Source organism: Cnephaeus nilssonii (assembly GCF_951640355.1).
Source record: "Cnephaeus nilssonii genome assembly, chromosome: 15".
In the NCBI taxonomy this organism is placed as follows: Eukaryota; Metazoa; Chordata; class Mammalia; order Chiroptera; family Vespertilionidae; genus Cnephaeus; species Cnephaeus nilssonii.
In genome coordinates, this window is record NC_137086.1 from 62,280,176 (window position 1) to 62,297,845 (window position 17,670).

The window sequence follows — 17,670 nt, forward strand, 5'->3', positions numbered from 1 at the left end:
TATTATTTTATTAATAATTTATTTATTTTATTTCATTAAGCTAACAGCTAAATCAGAACTGATCTATCAATTTGTGGAACATTTAAAGCAAGCGGTGGAGAGCTATGAGCAGCGGATAAACTGGCTCACCAGCAAAAGCCGGCAGATTTTTGGTGTCATCTTGGAGCAGTGCATCACCATAGTGCTGGATTTTGATGACATGCGGGAGGAGGAGCTCAGTCTGTGCCAAGACGCTCTAATAATGGTCCTCGAGGAGCAGGTGGCTCACATAGCCAAGTTCAATATCATATGGTGAGTTTCCCAAGGGCACGGGATACTCCAGTGAAACTTCATAGGCAATTTTCATTTATTTGGAGTTAAGTAGCGTAACTAACATAGTTAGCTCTATTGGGGGGCGGGGGGGGGGGGGGGGAGAGGATGTAATTTTGTAATTTCCTAGAATATAGAATTCCAGCAGAAAACCCACAGTGAATATCTCAGAAAACGTTTATCTGTTTTGCACTTGGTATTTTAGTTTTCAAATTAGGAGAGATTTAGAAACACACTTTTCTTCAAGGCATGGCAAGATGAAAAAATATAAGAATATGGATTATATTGAGTAAAAATCCCTTCACTCATTTTAGATTTTAGCTTGGATAGTGGATTTAAACTCGTCACAAATTTCATTGGTTTTCAGACTGAGCTTGCCACTCAAGTTGACCTCTCCATAAGTTCCCCCCGAATCAGAACAACAGGTGGTTGGCTTTACAGAATCTCCCACATTTCAGGGTTTTTGCAGTCGATCATTCACGGACTCTTGGGTTTGAGAGGATTTGGACAGTGGGCCAGCTTCCCATGTGGAACAGTGGCTGCACCTCCCCGACAAGAAGCACCTGGAAGGGGGCCATCTACCTGAGCTTTTCTTTTCTTTTTTAATTGAATTTATTGGGATAACATTGGTTAATAAACTGAGTTTTTCTTCTTTAAAAATAAAATATTTTTAGCTAAATAGATGACATCTTTGGGGATGCTGCCAAATTGTGTCCTATCCACTGTTCCTGTTCCTGTCTCAGATATATTGAAGGAAATAAGTGCTTAAGCCTACCACACTTTAGCTTTCTTGGAAATGCTCTAGCATATGTGCCACGCGGCCAGATTCTCTCCCGGGAAGGCCGCAGAGGTGGCACACGTGTGCGGCAGCCTCTGTCTCTGGAGGTGGGCTCCGAGAAACAACTCAGGATGGTTCATTGAGGCCATGTTTCACACCCTTCTTATAATCATAAACTCATATGATTCATATAGTTCACTGAACTATAAACATGGAGATAAATACATTCAAATGGCTGTTTTTGAAATCAAAATTATTTAATAAATTTAAAAGACATGCTCTGTTGAACTCAGAACAATACTGTTTTTTTATAAAGTATGTTTTTATTGTTTTGTTGTTTTTAGAGAGAGAAGGAGAGAGAGAAACATTAACATCGATTGGCTTTCTCCTGTACGCCCCCTACTGGGGATTGAGCCCTAACTGGGAATTGAACCGGTGACTTCCTGATGCAACATAGGTCAATGCTCAACCACTGAGCAACACCAGTCAGGCAGAACAAAACTGTTTTTAATCCAAAAATACCACTGATGGGATTCTTTCAGAACAATGAAAACAATGTAATAAAAGAACCAGAATTTTATAGTAATACAATTGTTGTTGATTTGCAAATCTTAATGCTGTGAATCCTTATAAATTTACTAGTAATAGAAGACAGTTCATATAAATCTGCCTGTTTATGAAAATAACTTCCTCAATAATTTTTTAAAATATATTTTTATTGATTTCAGAGAGGAAGGGTGAGGGAGAGAGAGATAGAAACATCAATGATGAGAAGCATTGATTGGCTGCCTCCTGCACACCCCCTACTGGGGATCGATCCTGCAACCTGGGCATGTGCCCTTGACCAGAATCGAACCCGGGACCCTTCAGTCCATAGGCCGATGCTCTATCCACTGAGCCAAACCGGCTAGGGCACTTCCTCAATAATTCAAATGTACGTTATAGTGTTTGAAATTCTCTGTTCTCTTCATTAGCACTGAGAGAAAGAAAAGCAGCTCCCAGCCTTCTGAAAGATACCAACAAAACCGGTGGCTTATTGCTCAGTACTGTGAGGGCGAGGGCTGACAGCTGTTGTTGACCACTGCCGGTGACAGCCCCATGTGGTTCCTTTCAGGGCGTCTCGAGAGCCTGTGAAATGGCAGGAGAATGCTGCTCCTGTGACGGAACAATCCATAGCTGCCGCCATCAGTTGGCTTGAGAAACTGACCTTCGAGCAGGCTCCGAGCCAGGCTAGCCGCCTGGACACTCTGCAGGAAGCTGGGAAAGACAGAACTGTAAGTGTGTATCCGGGGCTGGCCCCAGGTCACGAAGGTGGCTTCACGTTTATGTCTCACACTCAGTATCCTCCTACTGCCGTTCAGCTGATCCGGGTCCCTTCCCAGGGGCATCTCACAGGGGCTGCCTCATTGGCATTGAAGAGCCCCATAAGCCTTAAATCTATTCTCCTCTGAACTTGGAACCAAGTGAGACAGAGTGACAAGCCCCAGACAGGGGTCAGAATCACAGCTTTGGTGATGGCAGAGCTGGACCAACCAAAATGAGACTCCCTAACACCTGTCCTCTGGGCTCCCTTGGTGGGGTGATTGGGGTCGACCCTCATTTAGCCCCTACCAGGAGAGCCACATGCTGCTCAGAGCCACTGAGCATCGGGGAAGGACAGGGTGTTAGGCCCTGGTTCTGTATCTCTAACACTTTAATTCCACTCTTGTTCTCCTGACAAATAGATGAATCAGGCAGTTCTTATGGGAGGAGAGGTTGGAAGAGTCCTCATAGCACCTTTGGATGAGGAAGTAGGGCTTCCCCCACGTCCATGTTCTGAAGCTTTCCCACTTCCCCTTCTCACAAGTGGGCCTGTCATGTGCTTTCCAAGGTGATGTACATCCATGCCAATGATTCATCCATTTTCAAATGTGAATGTATTCACATATATACATTTTGATAGTGACCTTTGGAAATAAAGATTTATCTGGAAGAAGTGATTAATGGTGGTGTTTTATGTGTCTTTTAGCCACAAGGATTGTGTGTTTTTGTGAGTGACTCTAATGGTGGGACTGTCAAGGGTTGTGGCAAGCCAAGAGGAAGTTTTCTGGGCAGGTGGGTCCTTTGACCTGCCTTAACTCCCTGCGTGGGGGTGGGTCCCCATTCCTTTGAGATACAGCTACTTAATTAATACCTAATAATTAATATTAATATTTAATTGCTTTCTCAATCCTGGAAGCTGGGGAATTCTATAGATTTCAAGCTTTATTCTGCTGCATTAAGAAGTTCTTTCTTGGGCAAGAAGGCCATGTGCTGGCACCTTGAAAGGGTAGTCCTCGGTGGTCACCAGGCTGTGTTTATTGATACTGAGGAGGATGGTTTGACATTGGAAACACATTGTTTATCCTCACGAATCCAGAAGAGCAAATGTTTCCCATTAAAGAAGAACAAAATACAACCTACTTTGTTCTTTGGCCCTTCAAGTTTGTCTTAACATCTGTAAAATTTCAAGTGTCTGGACATTGTAATTAGCGTTCAAAAAATGGAACATTTCACAGGCTCGTGTGTGTGTGCGTGTGTGTGTATGCGCGCGCGCGTGTGTCTGTGCACACGTGCCCTCATGGGTGTTTTCTTTCTTTGTTCACCTGGCTACCCTTATCACAGCTGACTGACAACATGACTGCAAGATTTCCCAGTGACCTTGATTTTCTATTTTACTTATCTCTGGTTTGTGCCTCTCCTTTCTCTGGGCTTCATCCCAGCACAGGAAATATGGAACATTTTAGTGAGTTCCAGGGAAGTCCAGAAGAGGAAGAACCCAGAAAGAAGCTTGCACGCATGATCGTCAAATGCCACCTGAAAACTCTTGAGGAGAGACTGTGGAGTATGGCAAATGCAAAGTGCATTTAGACAGGTGGTCCCTCCACCTAGAGCTTTGCTTGGTTGTGGTCCCAAGGGAAATTCTATAAATACGACCGCCTTGTGGATAAAACTGCCATGCCTTATGCTTTATGAGGAGTAAAGCAAAGCTCGCACGTGTGTGTAGGGTGGGGTGGGGAGGGAATGGGTCCTCTGCTCTGTGAAACTCAGTCCACCCCAGTGAGTTTCAAACTCATCCATGTTGCTGCCGTTTGCTATGACTAGAAAAGATTAGGGCCTAAGAAACTTGAACAATAAAGCTAAACACCCAGACTTTTCCTATTGATGATAACCTGCTTTGGGTTAGTATCTCCCGTAAGTGAGTCCTGAGAGGAACCAAGAAAGTGAGTATTGTCTTGTGTCCAGAGACTTGGAAGTTGGGTTTTTGTATCAGGTCCACATGAGAAGGGAGGGCTGTCCCATGTGCTTGGTTACAGGGAAGGAGACTGTTCAGAGGCCTCTGGCCTCCTCCAGACTGGGCTCTGTTGCCACAGACAGGCCAGGAAGATTGAACAGAGGGATGAGCTTGAGCCTTCAAGTGCAGAGGAGCTGGGCAGAGGGTGGGAGTCTGCTTACATCTCTAATGATGGCATGTGAAGAGCACTGTACAGGGGTGAAGTACTGAAGTGTCCTGGTTCATGGGGAGGGCAGCCTGGGGTACTGGAGGTGTTCCCCAGTTTAGAGGGGCTGGCATCACCCGCAGGGCCCGGGTGTGCTGTCCAGCTCAGGGCTCTGCCCTGCAGTACACTGCGGTCCCTGCACACGTCTTTTGGAAGTTGGTAAATCCTCGGTCTTAATGAGGAGGAGGAGGTGCAGGAGACCCCAGAAGGCCTGCTGACCCAGGACATGAAGGGTGTTGTTGGGAAGGAAAGACTGGCGATCTCGGCTGCCTGAGAAGCTAACTAGGAGCTCTGCCTCTGCTTTCACACCAGCCCCCTCCCCAGAGGGCCCAGCGGGCTTCTGTTTCTCTGTATTCTCCTAGCCTCTCTTCCACCTACTGATAGGCACACATTTGTTTACCCTTTTACTGGAAGACTAAGTGGGTGAACTGGAGACAGACCCACGTGATTCCATAGGAGCTCCCCCACTGGACAGTAGAGGGGGAGGGGCCACAGCAGTCGCACGCCTGGCGTTCCATTTACTTCCTTCAGGGATGCAGAAGGCATCATCTCACCTGTGTCCCTAGCAATGGCAGTGCCTAGCAAGGGCTCGCTAAGTCTCTGATGAACATTGAAGGAATAGGAAGGAAATAATGTTGATATTCTTTTTTTAAATTTTTTTAAAATTATTATTGACTTTTAGAGAGAGAGGAAGGGAGAGGAAAACATCGATGTGAGAGAAACATGGATCGGTTGCCTCCCACAGGCACCCCTTCTGGGACCAAGCCCACAGCTGGGCATGTGCCCTGAGCGGGAATCAAACGGCCACCTTTCAGTGCACGGGATGGCGCTCCACCAACTGAGTCACAACGCCAGGGCAGTGCTGACATTCCTGGGCTTGGGGGCTAGAAGTGAGTCTAAGAGAGTCCCCTCCCCAACCTAGGGTGCGTATTTGAGTTTTTTAAGTGAAGGGAGGTGGTCTGCGTGCGACCAGGCAGGTGAAATTGCTGTCTCTGTGACTCTGGTAGGGACGGCGGGTGGACACAGGAACCCTGAAGCCCGGGAGTTGGTGGTGGTCAAGGTGTTAGGGCAGGTCTGCGACGTGAGCTGATTAATACCACGGGGGTAGTTTCTGCCATTAGGAGACTCAGAAAACCAAAATTGCTGCGCCAGGAAAGGGCTGCCACCGGCCAGGGAGGATCTGGAAGTTCCACTCAAGGTCTGGGTTGGTCAGAACTGTTGCAGTGGCCAAAGCTGTATGACGAACAAGGAAGAGTTGCCAGACCTCGTCATGCTGATCGGGTTGACTTTCACTGTTGCTTCCTTGCGGAGCGGGGATTTTCAGACCCAGAGGCCTCGGGGCTCTGACCGGCCAGAGCTGCGGGCAGTCAGGAAGCAGCCTCTCGGGGCTGTGCTTCCCCCCAAGCCTGTGGCTGGGAGGCTGCCGAGGACTCCGTGGCCGGGCAGAGGCAGTTACCGTGGGAAGCTGCTGGACATTGGCCCAGGCGGAGGAAGACATTTTAAGTGAAACAGAAAAGCTCCACCCTATTGTATGCAGTATGAAGTGGCAAGAGTTTGTGACCAGGAAATAGCTGAATGAAACCCACAGATTTTCCGACAACAACATGTCTTGTGTTGTCAGAGTCAATGAAATGGCACGGAGGGAAGTGCAGTCAGTGAGGAAGCTGCCCCTGGTCCTGGCTGCCCCTGCCCCAGCTGGGCCTGCCCCGGGGAGCTTGGAGGTGCTGGGGGGGAGTGGGGGGAGAGGGGGAGGGTTCCTGGGGAGATAAATCCCTGAACCGGACTACCTCCTGGACTCAACTTTGGTCAGTGACGTTGACAGCTGGTGGTCGGAGCCTCGGATGGTGTGGAGCTAAGGAAGTGAAAATGTATCTTGCTTTCACAATGCTGGGGGTTCACGCTCATCTCCAATAGGTGACCAGCCTTGCCATGAAGAGGTGACAGAGTGAAGTGGTTGAAAGCAAGGTCAGCAGCTCCTGGGGTCAGGTAGCCTGGGTTTACTAGCTGCAAGACCAAGTCAGTTAACCTGTCCAGGCCTCAGTTCCTTCATCTGTAAACTGGGCATGAAGGTAATTCATATTCCACAGGACTGCTGTGTAAAATAATTCGTGTTAGCTTATTATCCCAAATAGCAGATGACCCCAGAGCCATTTCACTTTCAAAGGCATTTTTGTAGTTTGGGGAGGGGCTGTGGTAGGCAGCATATCATCTTCCTCCGTTTTTCTCAGTGTCCTTATGAGAGCAACCGGCGAGGCAGAAAGGCAGTAAGTGTGCAGAGGAGGGTGGGACAGGCGGCCTCGTGGGAAGCATGTAGCTCGGATACCTGAGAGCCGGCCAGAAACAGGCAGTTAAGGAGCCGAGGACTGAACTTAATGAGTAACCCTATCGCCTTCGCGAGGGAAGGAAATCCCGACTCACTGCTGCTACAGCAGTGTTTAGTTTGATGAAATCTCGAGGGGAAGCATTCTGGACAGGGATTCAGACTCCGGGGTCACGGCCAGAGCAAAGCAGCCGCGTCTGCCTGCCCGCCCGCCCGCCGGGGCACTGCGGGGTGTCTGCCGGCAGACCACCTAGAGTCGTTTACCTTCCCTGACCTCCCTGCTGCGCTGGCAAACCCAGAAGGTGCCCCCGTCTGTTTCCCGCCTCAGGCCACATGCGAACTTAGATCCTCTGAGAGGTGCACCCTCCATGCAACACTTGGCACCAACACAGCTGAAACTCTCATTCCTAGGAGTGGCGTCCGCACTGCATCTTACACAAGGTGACGAATGACAGCAGGAGAAAGTGCACTTAGTGCACTTGCTGGAAGAACAATCTTAGGAATAACGAGGAATTTGGACAACACAGCTCCCCCTGCCACTTGGATGACAGGCTGAGAGCAGGTGCCACTTCCCTCAGTCTTTACTCCCATTCAACCCTTTTTAAAGTGGGAGCTGGAGTTAAAAGGCCTGAGAGGAAGTGTGGGTGGGAGGTAGGGCAGGCATAGGGGGCTCTTTCGTGTTGGAGGAGGGTTGTTGCTGCAATAGGCTGGTCTTTGCTCCCACTGTGGTCTAATTCCTGGCCTGCGTCCTCCGTCGCCCTGCCCCCTCCTGACTCCGGGGCGCAGAGCCGGCCCTGGCCACTGCCCACAGGGTGTCCTAACCAGTTGGGGAGCTGATCATAAGCCTATCTCTGTGCCAGGTGGGTGTAAGTCCCAGGCTGGAAGTCTAGGGGAGATCACTGATGGTTTACCTTCTGCTAAGGGGCCTGTGATTAGAGCAGAGAGAGGCTCGTAAGTCCTAAAGGGATAGGGCATCTCCTTATCCCTTAAAGATGGGGTTCCCCCAGGCATGTGGAGACAATCCATCCAGGTGTGGGTAGGCAGGTGTAGATGTTCTGCAGTGCGTGCTGTCCCTGGGCTCTTTTATGTACATAAGTGTAGGTCAACTTGTTTAAACCTGATCGTGAGGTAAACTGCACTCTCGCTCTTATCTTCATTAGAATTACTTGCCCCAAGTTAGAGCTCATGGGAGTGGGGGGAGGTGGGTGGATGTGCCATGGAAGGCAAATCCTGGGAAGGAGCAGGGCATTGAGGTTGCTGTAGGACCGTTGTCACGGAGCCCTCACATGGGATTGACATCCCTCTACACTAAGCAGGCAGCTTTTGGGGATTGCCTCCTATCTGGTGAGGTATGCATCTCCCAGATCCCAGATTGAAGGGTGTGTGTGTGTGTGTGTGTGTGTGTGTGTGTGTGTGTGTCCTGACACAGGGGCTATTCATTCTCTCATTGTTGTCATGGCGACAAGAGGCAAGGCCCTGTGGGTGGACCTGGCTCTTCACCTGCTGTGTGAAGTCCGGACAGCCTCACCCCCCTCCAGGCATTCGCTTCCCTGTGAGATGAGACCAGAGGATGAACCGGCCGGGAATGTGTCTTCCTGCCACAGTCCGCCTCAGACCAAGGACGGAGGAGTTGGATTGTAGCGTTCTGGCTCCGCCATGGAAATGGCTGATAAGCTTCCTGCCCGCAGTGGCTGTGTGTCTTCATGTTGAAAACAGCTGCTCCTGCTCCTGCTCCTGCTCCTGCCCTGTATGCTGTACTCATGGGCCCAGAGGAAGCTCCTCTCCGGCCTGCCACCCATTTCCTCCCATGTGGTACCCGAGGCTCTGGCCACTCCCCACAGACCTTCCCGGCACCAGGCCTTGGATCTCTCACTTCCTGACCTTGGTCCCCAAATGGCCTCACAAAGCATCTTATACAAGGTGACGAATGACAGCAGGAGAAAGTGCACTTAGTGCACTTGCTGGAAGAACAATCTTATTTTACACAGCAGTCCTGTGGAATATGAATTATCTTCATGCCCAGTTTACAGATGAAGAAACTGAGGCCTGGACAGGTTAACTGACTTGGTCTTGCAGCTAGTGCTGCTACCTTTGTGCGCTCCCTTCTTCTTCCCCCACCACCACCCCCTTTAAAAAATGCCATTTTGTAGAAAGTGCATTGCCCATGAGTCCTGGACAAGGCTGGGGCGTGCAGGAGGCACATTGCTGGGACCAGGAGGTGAGTTGCTGGTACTGCTTTCTTGCAGATTGAATCCGTGTACTACTTTGTGGTGGGGGACATTCCTGAGGAGTCCAAGCAGCTGCTCCTCCAGAGGGTGTTGGAGATGCCATGTCCTGTCTGCACCGTGTCCTTCAACGCCAGGGGAGAAGGCACCGTGGCTTTCTTAAAGGACCTGAGTGCCAAGGCCCACAGCAGGTAGGCGGAAATGGGCCCTGGAGGGACTGCAGGGACGTGGGCCTAACCAGTCCGCGCTGTGCTCTTCCCGTCTCTCCAGCCATCTGAGTCTCCGCGCACCTTTTCTTCTCCACCCTGTACTAGTCTTGCCTTTTTAAAAAAATCCTCACTCAAGGATAGTTTCCCATTGATTTTTAGAGGGAGGGGAAGAGAGAGGGAAAGACAGAGAGAAACATCGATGTTAGAGAAACACATTGATTGGTTGCCTCCTACACGAGCCCCGACCAGGGCCCGGGCCAGGAGCCTGCAACCGAGGTATGTGCCCTTGACTGGAATCTCAGGCCGATGCTCTATCCACTGAGCCAAACCGGCTAGGGCAGTCTTGTCTTGTTTTTTTTTTTTTTTTTCTGTACTTTGGATGCTTGGACATTGTGGGACCTTGCTGACCTTGCAAAGACTGCCTCTCCCAGGGCTGGCTGGTCCTGGAGCTAGTGAGTGACCCCTGTGCAAGCTGCCCAGTGCAGCCCCCTATTCCATACTCACCCCAGAGCCAGATACCAGAAAACTCCTCTGCCTAAGAACTCGCTGAAATGATGCAAACATAGCCACTCCCAAGCCTGCTTACTCGGCCTTGCCCATTCCTTCCTGCAGAATCTCAGTACAGACTCTTGCCCATGTTCCTTCTGCCTTCTCTGCCTCCTGACCGGCCCTGGTGCTTTCCTGTGTGGCCCTGTGTGGGCGGGGTGCCCCTCCTCTTGGGCACTGTGTTAGTTCTGCCTGCCATAGCAGAGTAGAACAAGCTGGGGCTTAAATAATAGACATTTATGTCTCACTGTGCTGGACGCTGAAGTCCAAGATCAAGGTGCCTGACGATTCAGTTTCTGGAGAGAGCTCTTTCTGGCTTGCAGACAGCTGCCTTCTTGCTGTGTCCTTTAGGGTAGGGAGAAAGAGGGATGGAGAGAGAGTGAAAGGGGTGGGGAATCCACAGCATGTGAGCTCCCTGATGTGTCTTTTCAAAAGGATGCTGATCCTATCGGATCAGGACTCCACCCTGAGGACCCCCTTTACCTTCATCATAGGTTAAACTTTATAGGCTTCAACGTATGAATGGAAGGGTGGACACATGCACTTCATAGTGGCAACTGTGAGCAATGGACTGTCTTTCAGTGGCAGTTGAAGTGACCTGTTGGCCTCATCATATCTGGGGCCTGTCTGTGTGTGAGTTGAAGGCCCTGGGGAGAAAGGCCAGCTGCTTGAGTGGGTACCAGGAGAGGGCCTGGGGCTTTCACAAGTTAGTCTGTCTGAGACGAGTGCAGTGCTGCTCGGAGGGTTTCTTCTCCAATTGAGTTGCTCATCGTGTTTGTGTGGGGAGCGTGTTCATCGTTGGAGGCCTGGGCTTTACCTTGCAGGCTGATGCCACACAACGCAGGGGAGCCTGGTAACATGCAGTTAGCCCTGCTTTTGCTTAAGAACTATCAAGGGAGCTTGATTAAAACACAGATGTTGTGGCCGCAGCCCCAGAGATGCTGTCAGGAGGGAGGGAGACCAGGGACTCCTGGGGATTCTGAGGGACACTGCTCTGGCTGCTCTTAAGCACTTGGGAGAAATTGGCTTCCATTCTGGGTGCCTGAGCCGCCCCCCCCCCCCCACCTCCCAATACAGCAAGGGCTCACTGCCCCATTTTGCTATTAGAGATAGGAAAAGTCAACTGGCACGGCCACCTTGCTTGTCCTCTTCTTAGCTCAGGTGGGCATCTCCTCTGGGCAGGTGAGTTCACTCTGACCTCCAGCACTTCAAAGTTTAACAATCTACCCATGCATTTCAGCTCCTGACTTGTAGGCCATGCACTGGGGAGTGCGAGTGTTGAGGAAGAGGGCAGGTGTAGACAGCCCTCCCGTCCCTGCTCTGGCCCTCGAAAGTGAGCCCAACCCATAGCCAGCCCCGCTCCTGCCCCTCACGGCGCCAGGGCCCTGGGTCCCACTTGGTCTCCCTGCACTTTTGGCTCTTGAGTCCCATCTAAAGTGCAGTAATTGTCCAACTGTAAGGGCATGTCCTGAGCGTCTCAGCTTGCGGGGACCTGGACTCTGGGCGCCCCTGTGCCCTAGGGCAGAGCCCCGAGCCCTCAGGTGTGTGCTCTGTGGGCCCTTAATGGTGATTTGCTTTCTGCTCAGCGAGGCTTATTAGCCAGAGGGAATGTCTGCCTTGCTTTCTTTTCTAATCTGGAGGCCACATCAGAGAGTAGAGAGGCTTAGGTACCAAAGGCCTTGGCATTCAGGGATTGGGCCTGCCAGGAATAGCTTGGCATTTCTTCTCTGCTCCGCCAGGATGCTGGCCACTTCTGCTCGCGGAGAGGTCCCAGTAGGAGGCAGGCACAGCCAGGCTGAGTCCATCGGCCTCATGAGGAGCCACCGGACAAGGCTGGCTGTTCACTGCCATCAAGCCATCGTCCTAGTGTCACCTGAAACCCTTTAGAAATGGACGGGACTGCCCAGCTGGTGTGGCTCAGTGGTTGATCGTCAACCTGTGAACCCAGAGGTCACGGCTTGATTCCCGGTCAGGGCACATGCCTGGGTTGTGGGCTCAATCCCCAGTAAAGGACATGTAAGATCAATGATTCTCTCACATCATTGATGTTTCTATCTCTCTCTCTCCCTCTCGCTTCCTTTCTGAAATCAATAAAAATAAAAAAATAAAAAAGAAGTAGGAGGGACGGAAGCTTTTCATGGCCCAGGGGAGGCCACATCTACCCACCCATGCTCACCTGTGCTAGGGTTCTCTTTGGGATGGGTGAGCAGCCACAGCCCCCCCGCCCCCCCCCCCCCCCCCCCGAGAGGCTGGAGGAACATTCCTCAGAGATCTCCTCCGCCAACCTGGAAGAATTTCCCGTGACTACTGACTTTAGATTCCAGATAAGTGGCTTCGGCCGTGGCTTAGCCCACGACCCACACGCCACACGGGCGCTCCTTGAGCTTTGAGGAGCACGAGTCCCTGGGGTGGAAGCTTGTTCAAGTGCCGCTTGCACTTAGCGTCGGGGTGGCTGCGGGAACATGCATCCTCAGCAGCTCCCAGGAGCTGCTCTCCGGGGCCACGCTTGGAGGAGTCAGTCCCTAAACCGTCCACACAGAAATCTTCCCGTTCGGACTCCGTGTGGGTCCTGGGGAAGTGTATTTGCTGAGCTCAAGCTGACTGCAGCCTGGCGGCCATCGGCAGATACCATCTGTGGGTGAGCCAGTGCCCCTTGTCGCCTGAGCTCTGACTACAGGGCTGTGGGCACTGTGGGGCCACGATAGACTTGCTTGTCAAGACTGTGCTGCCATGACTGAACCTGGGAACAAAGAATCAACATAAGTACAGGGTGTCATTCCTCCAGGCTCAAGAAATACCATTTGGCTGGGCAATGACTCTGTAATGAAGAGAAGAGAGATCAGTTAAAATCCCAGCACATCCACAATTCTGCTTTCTCCTACCTCCCTGTGTGCCACCTGGGGGAACAGGCAAGGTGCAGGGAAGCGCTGATGGTGCCCGGCAGCGTGGGAGAGCAAGTTCACAGTCTCGGGAGACGGAATGGACATGCGCGAGCACCACTTTCCCATCTAATGTTGCAAATCTCTTCACGTTTCAGGTTCCATGCGTTTGCAGAGAGAACAGAGTATGTGGAATTTCCTGCATCCTCCTTAAAGGATCGTGACAGCGTAGTGACTAGGAATTCAAGGAAACTGAAAGGAAAACCCCCTCCAGGTACCTGGAATAGAAAAGAAACAGTGTGCGTTGTGCCTTAATGATTTCAGGTGATCGTGTGTCCTTAGGAAATAAAGCGCTCAGTGGGGACTGACTGCTGGGTCTGGGGTTATTTTGTGGTACAAGGCAGAGCTCATGAGGCTAACGGTGAATTTGTCAGTGTAGCAACTGGTCCGAAGTTTATCACCCGGGGAAGCGGCCTATGTGGTAAGTGTTCACAAACCTGGGAACCTTCTGGAGACGTGGCCCCGGGGCATGTCAGTGCAGGACTTAGTTCTTGGCAAGCTGAGCCCTTCCCCCCAGGTTAGCCGGTGCCGTGGCCAGGACGCCTACGGTTCTCATTTCTGGGGCCCTTCACGCAGGAACAGTGGAGCTTGTAGATGCACGTGCGGGATTGACCTGCCCTGTGTTGGGGGACAAGGCCACACAGGAGCCTCTGCATGGGCTGAACGAACCTCCCCTCTCAGCCAAGGAATGTGATCAGAGTTTAGCAGGCATAGAAAATGAGGTCACGGAATCAGCGAGAAGCAGTGTGGTGGTGCGGACACTACTAGACAGTTACTCAGAAAGCCAGGAGGACTATAAGGTGCTGGACACGGGGCACACACTGCCGGGAGGAGGTCCTGTCCTTTGTGAGTGACATGGCGCCGGGTAGTCAGATGGCTGAGCAAGCCCAGCCACCTCCACCCTCCTGCCAGCAGGAGGTGTCTATCTTCAGTGTGAGGCAAGCAGGCCTCTGGGGACAGGGAGAAGCTGCAGTTACGGCTGCTACTGTAACGCGTTGCAGAGGACCCAGGGGAAGGGCACTGGGACTTCGCCGGAGGCAGTGTGTCAGGTGGGGAGGTGGGGCAGCCAGGGGTCAGGGGGAGACTAAGGCAGGGGGTGGGGCCACAAAGTGTGTGTCAGAGACAGGCTTTGTGAATTCACATTCTTAGTGCCCAAGCAGAGCAGGAGTGGTCCCTGTACACTCAGGGTGGGCACTGCCTGAGGCCAGAGCCTACACCTTTGTTCTGATGGGGAAGTAGACAACTCCAAGAAATCGAAAAAAATACCCATTGATAAGCAAGGTTGATGCTAATCTAAGAAACATTAATTCGGAATGTATGCCATGCCTATTGAAAACTAGGGGCCCGGTGCACGAAATTCGTGCACTGGGAGTGTCGGGGGTCCCTCTCACATACTGGGAGCCCTCAGGGGATGTCCCACTGATGGCTTAGGCCCGCACCCAACGGGGAGCGGGCCTAAGCCGCAGTCTGGCCTCCCTTTGTGGGAGGCAACCAGGCTGATCAGGGGAAGGCACCAGCCCCATCACCCCACTGCTGCAGCCACTGCTAGTCACCACAGCCACCAAGGTGTTTTTATCAACACAGACTCCAGTCCCTTCACAAAGAAAAAATGACAACTTTCTTTAGGCATTTTCAAGATGTGTCTTTCATAGGATATGCATTTCTTTATTTATTTTTTATCCTCACTGAGGATATGTTTCCATTGACTTTTAGAGAATGTAGAAGAGAAAGGGAAAGACAGAGAGAAACATCACAGTGAGAGGAACACTTTCATTGGTTGCCTCTTGCATGAGCCCTGATCTGGGCCCCGGCCAGGGAGGAGCCTGCAACCTAGGTACATGCCCTTGATCAGAATCAAACCCAGACCCTGCTGTCTGCAGGCCCAGGCATTATCCACTGAGTCAAACCGGCTAGGGAAGAATATGACATTTCTTAGCCCTCCAGCAGCGGACCTTCATTTTTTTCTCCAGAAGTGTGGTGGAAAAACCCTAGATCACCTTTTTGGATTCTTATTACCCAAGTTACTAAGAATATTATTACCAGTGGCATACAGGAAGCTTAGCCAATGTGCAGTCAGAAAAGGTGTTTCCTCTATAGTTCACACCAGTCAACGGCTGGGCATTGCCCAGGCCTAAAGCCTCTGGCTGAAGCTTTAGGTGTGGGCAGGCCCCTCCAGCTCCCTCTGATCACCGGCTCAACCCTGCCCAGGCCTGCCCAGACCGAAAGCCTCTTGGGCCGGAGCAGACACCCAGCTCCCTGTCATCAATTGCAGAGGGACCGCTCATGCACCAGGCCAAAAGCCTCCGCCGGAGGCTTTCGGCCTGGGGCCGGAGCAGACACCTAGCTCCCTGCGATTGATTGCAGGGGGTCTGCTCGTGCACCAGGTCCGCAGCGGACACCCAGCTCCCTGCCATCAATCGCAGGTGGTCCGCTCGTGCGCCAGCGGAGGCTTTCAGCCTAGGGCCGGAGCAGACACCCAGCTCCCTGCTATCGATTGCAGGGGGTCTGCTCCGGCACCAGGCCAAAAGCCTCTGCCAGAGGTTTTGGCCTGTTGCTGGAGCGGACCCCAGCTCCCTGCGATTCGTTGCAGGGGGTCCGCTCAGGGCTCCTATGTATGCAAATTAACCGACATCTTGGTTGGGTTTATTTGCATACTCGCTCTGATTGGCTGGTGGGCGTGGCGTGGCTGGTGGGTGTGGCTGGTGTAGTGGAGTGATGGTTAATTTGCATATTACTCTTTTATTAGAGAGGATAACTGACAAGGTGAGGCCTCGCGGGCAGTGAATCAGTCAGGGTGAAGACTGTGGATGTCCCAGCTCCCCAAGGCAAGCCAGTTATTGTCGACGGGTTGAATTTTGGCCTCTGTACTCCTTGAAAGTCCGTGTAAAAGGGAAGCATATCTGGCTGCATAGCTTACATTTTCTGCAAATGTCATCTTCTCAACCCTGCGATGCATACAAATTAAATTAGATTAAAACATTTCTCTTAGAATAAAATGCTCAGAGCATGGCCTGCCACTCGAATGCCATTTCAGTGACCACATGTTCTGAATTTGGGGAGAGTCCCAGACCCTACATACGGATCTTGTCTCCTCTGTCCATCACAATGTCCCAGAACAGCCAACATTTCAAGTCCACCTCTCCCACTCAAAAACGGCCCCAAATCCTTGACTCTTTTGTTTGGAAAGTTTGTGGTTTCCACCCTCAGTGAACTGCCTCAGAGACAGTTCTTCCGTCTTCTCCTGACCCGTTCCCTCTCCCCGTGCCCCCACCAGCTGTTGCAAGCATTCATCGGTGCCAGTTCCTCAGGTTCCCCTCCAGGGTGGGGAGGGAGGGTACCCTCAGGAGGTAACTTGCCAACTATTGCATAGAAAAGCGAGACTATCAAGTGAGGGGCTGGGGAATGTTGCTCAGAGAAATCACCTGGCCATTTAAAGAAGTTTAATGCTGAAATTGACTTTCAGAGGATAACTTACCATCACCCCATGCTGTACACCAGTGCAAAAAGAAACTGTTTAGATAACTGTTTAAACTGATAAGATAAATATTTTTAGAAGTTGTAGTAAAAGATGCATAACATAAAATTGACCATCTTAATCATTTTTAAGTGTACATTTCATTAGTGTTAAATACATTAACACATTGCGGACGGATCACGAGAATTCTCATTTCTAAGGCTGTGACCAATCACGAGAATTCTTTAAAAAGATATTAGCTTGTAAGAACATGAAATAAATAACTTCAAAATGCAATGGGTATTTAATTTTAAAGCATGCCTTTAACATTTATGTAAAATGTTTTTGTACTTGTCCAATAGAAACTTATCTGGCCACTGGGTAAAACTAGCAATAAAACTACTGGTCCACAATTTAACATTGTTGTACAAACAATATTCAGAACTCTTTTCATCTTGTGAAATGGAAATTCTATACCTATTAACAACAAATCCCCATTCTTCCCTGCCCCAGCCCCTGGCACCCACCATTCCCCTTTCTGTTTCTGTGCCATTGCTTCATTATTATTATTTTAAAACTAGAGGCCCGATGCACAAAGATTCGTGCAAGAATGGGCCTTCCTTCCCCTGGCTGCCTGCACTGCCTTTGCTCTGGCCGGAGCTGCCTTTCCGTCTTCTCACGCTGACCAGAGACCCGGAGCGGCTGGGGCGGTATGGAACACTTGTGTCATTGCCATGGTGATGATGCAACCGCCCTGCCCCACCCCCGGTCACTCAGCATCTGCGTATGCAAATTAACCCATAATCTTTGTTGGGTTAATTTGCATACTCACTCCTGATTGGCTGGTGGGCATCATGAAGGTATGGTCAATTTGCATCTTACTCTTTTATTAGTGTAGATGTAACAAACACGTAGACATTGCTGGGTATATTCCAGGCATGGTTCCAGCCTCTTGTCAAATTTAACTCACTTAATCTTCATCAGAGCCCTGTGGAGTAGGGGCTATTAGTACCCTCATTTCAGTGAGGGGGACACCAAGTCGTTAAGAAACTTGTTTGAATTCACTGAGCTCTTGACAGCTCTTCTCTGGATGTTACTTTTGTCTCCTAGTTTAGCAGAAGAAGGCATTTCTGTTTTCTTTTTCATTCTCATTTCCCCCATAATTTCTAGGAAAAAGGGAAAGAGATATTGACTTACATAGTTGCATATATCCTGGAATTAAAGGCTACATCTTAAATGTTTAAAAATGTGTTAAAGTGAGCTCTAAGATCAAATGTGAAACCTGGTATCTACATCTACTATGTGGGATGGACCCGATCTTTCACTTTTTCTTGTTATACATTTACTAGAGGCCTGGTGCATGAATTCGTGC

The 17,670-nt window shown here is 50.6% G+C and overlaps 1 protein-coding gene across 1 annotated transcript in view; it reads left to right on the plus strand.

The window, feature by feature from the left end:
* The window catches only part of VWA3B (von Willebrand factor A domain containing 3B), a 147,034-nt gene that overhangs the window by 21,614 nt on the left and 107,750 nt on the right, over positions 1-17,670 (plus strand). The window contains exons 4-7 of the mRNA XM_079792069.1: positions 41-291; positions 2,202-2,361; positions 9,172-9,341; positions 12,943-13,058. Of these exons, the coding sequence (XP_079648195.1) occupies positions 41-291; positions 2,202-2,361; positions 9,172-9,341; positions 12,943-13,058 (697 nt within the window). The remainder of the gene's footprint in view (positions 1-40; positions 292-2,201; positions 2,362-9,171; positions 9,342-12,942; positions 13,059-17,670) is intronic.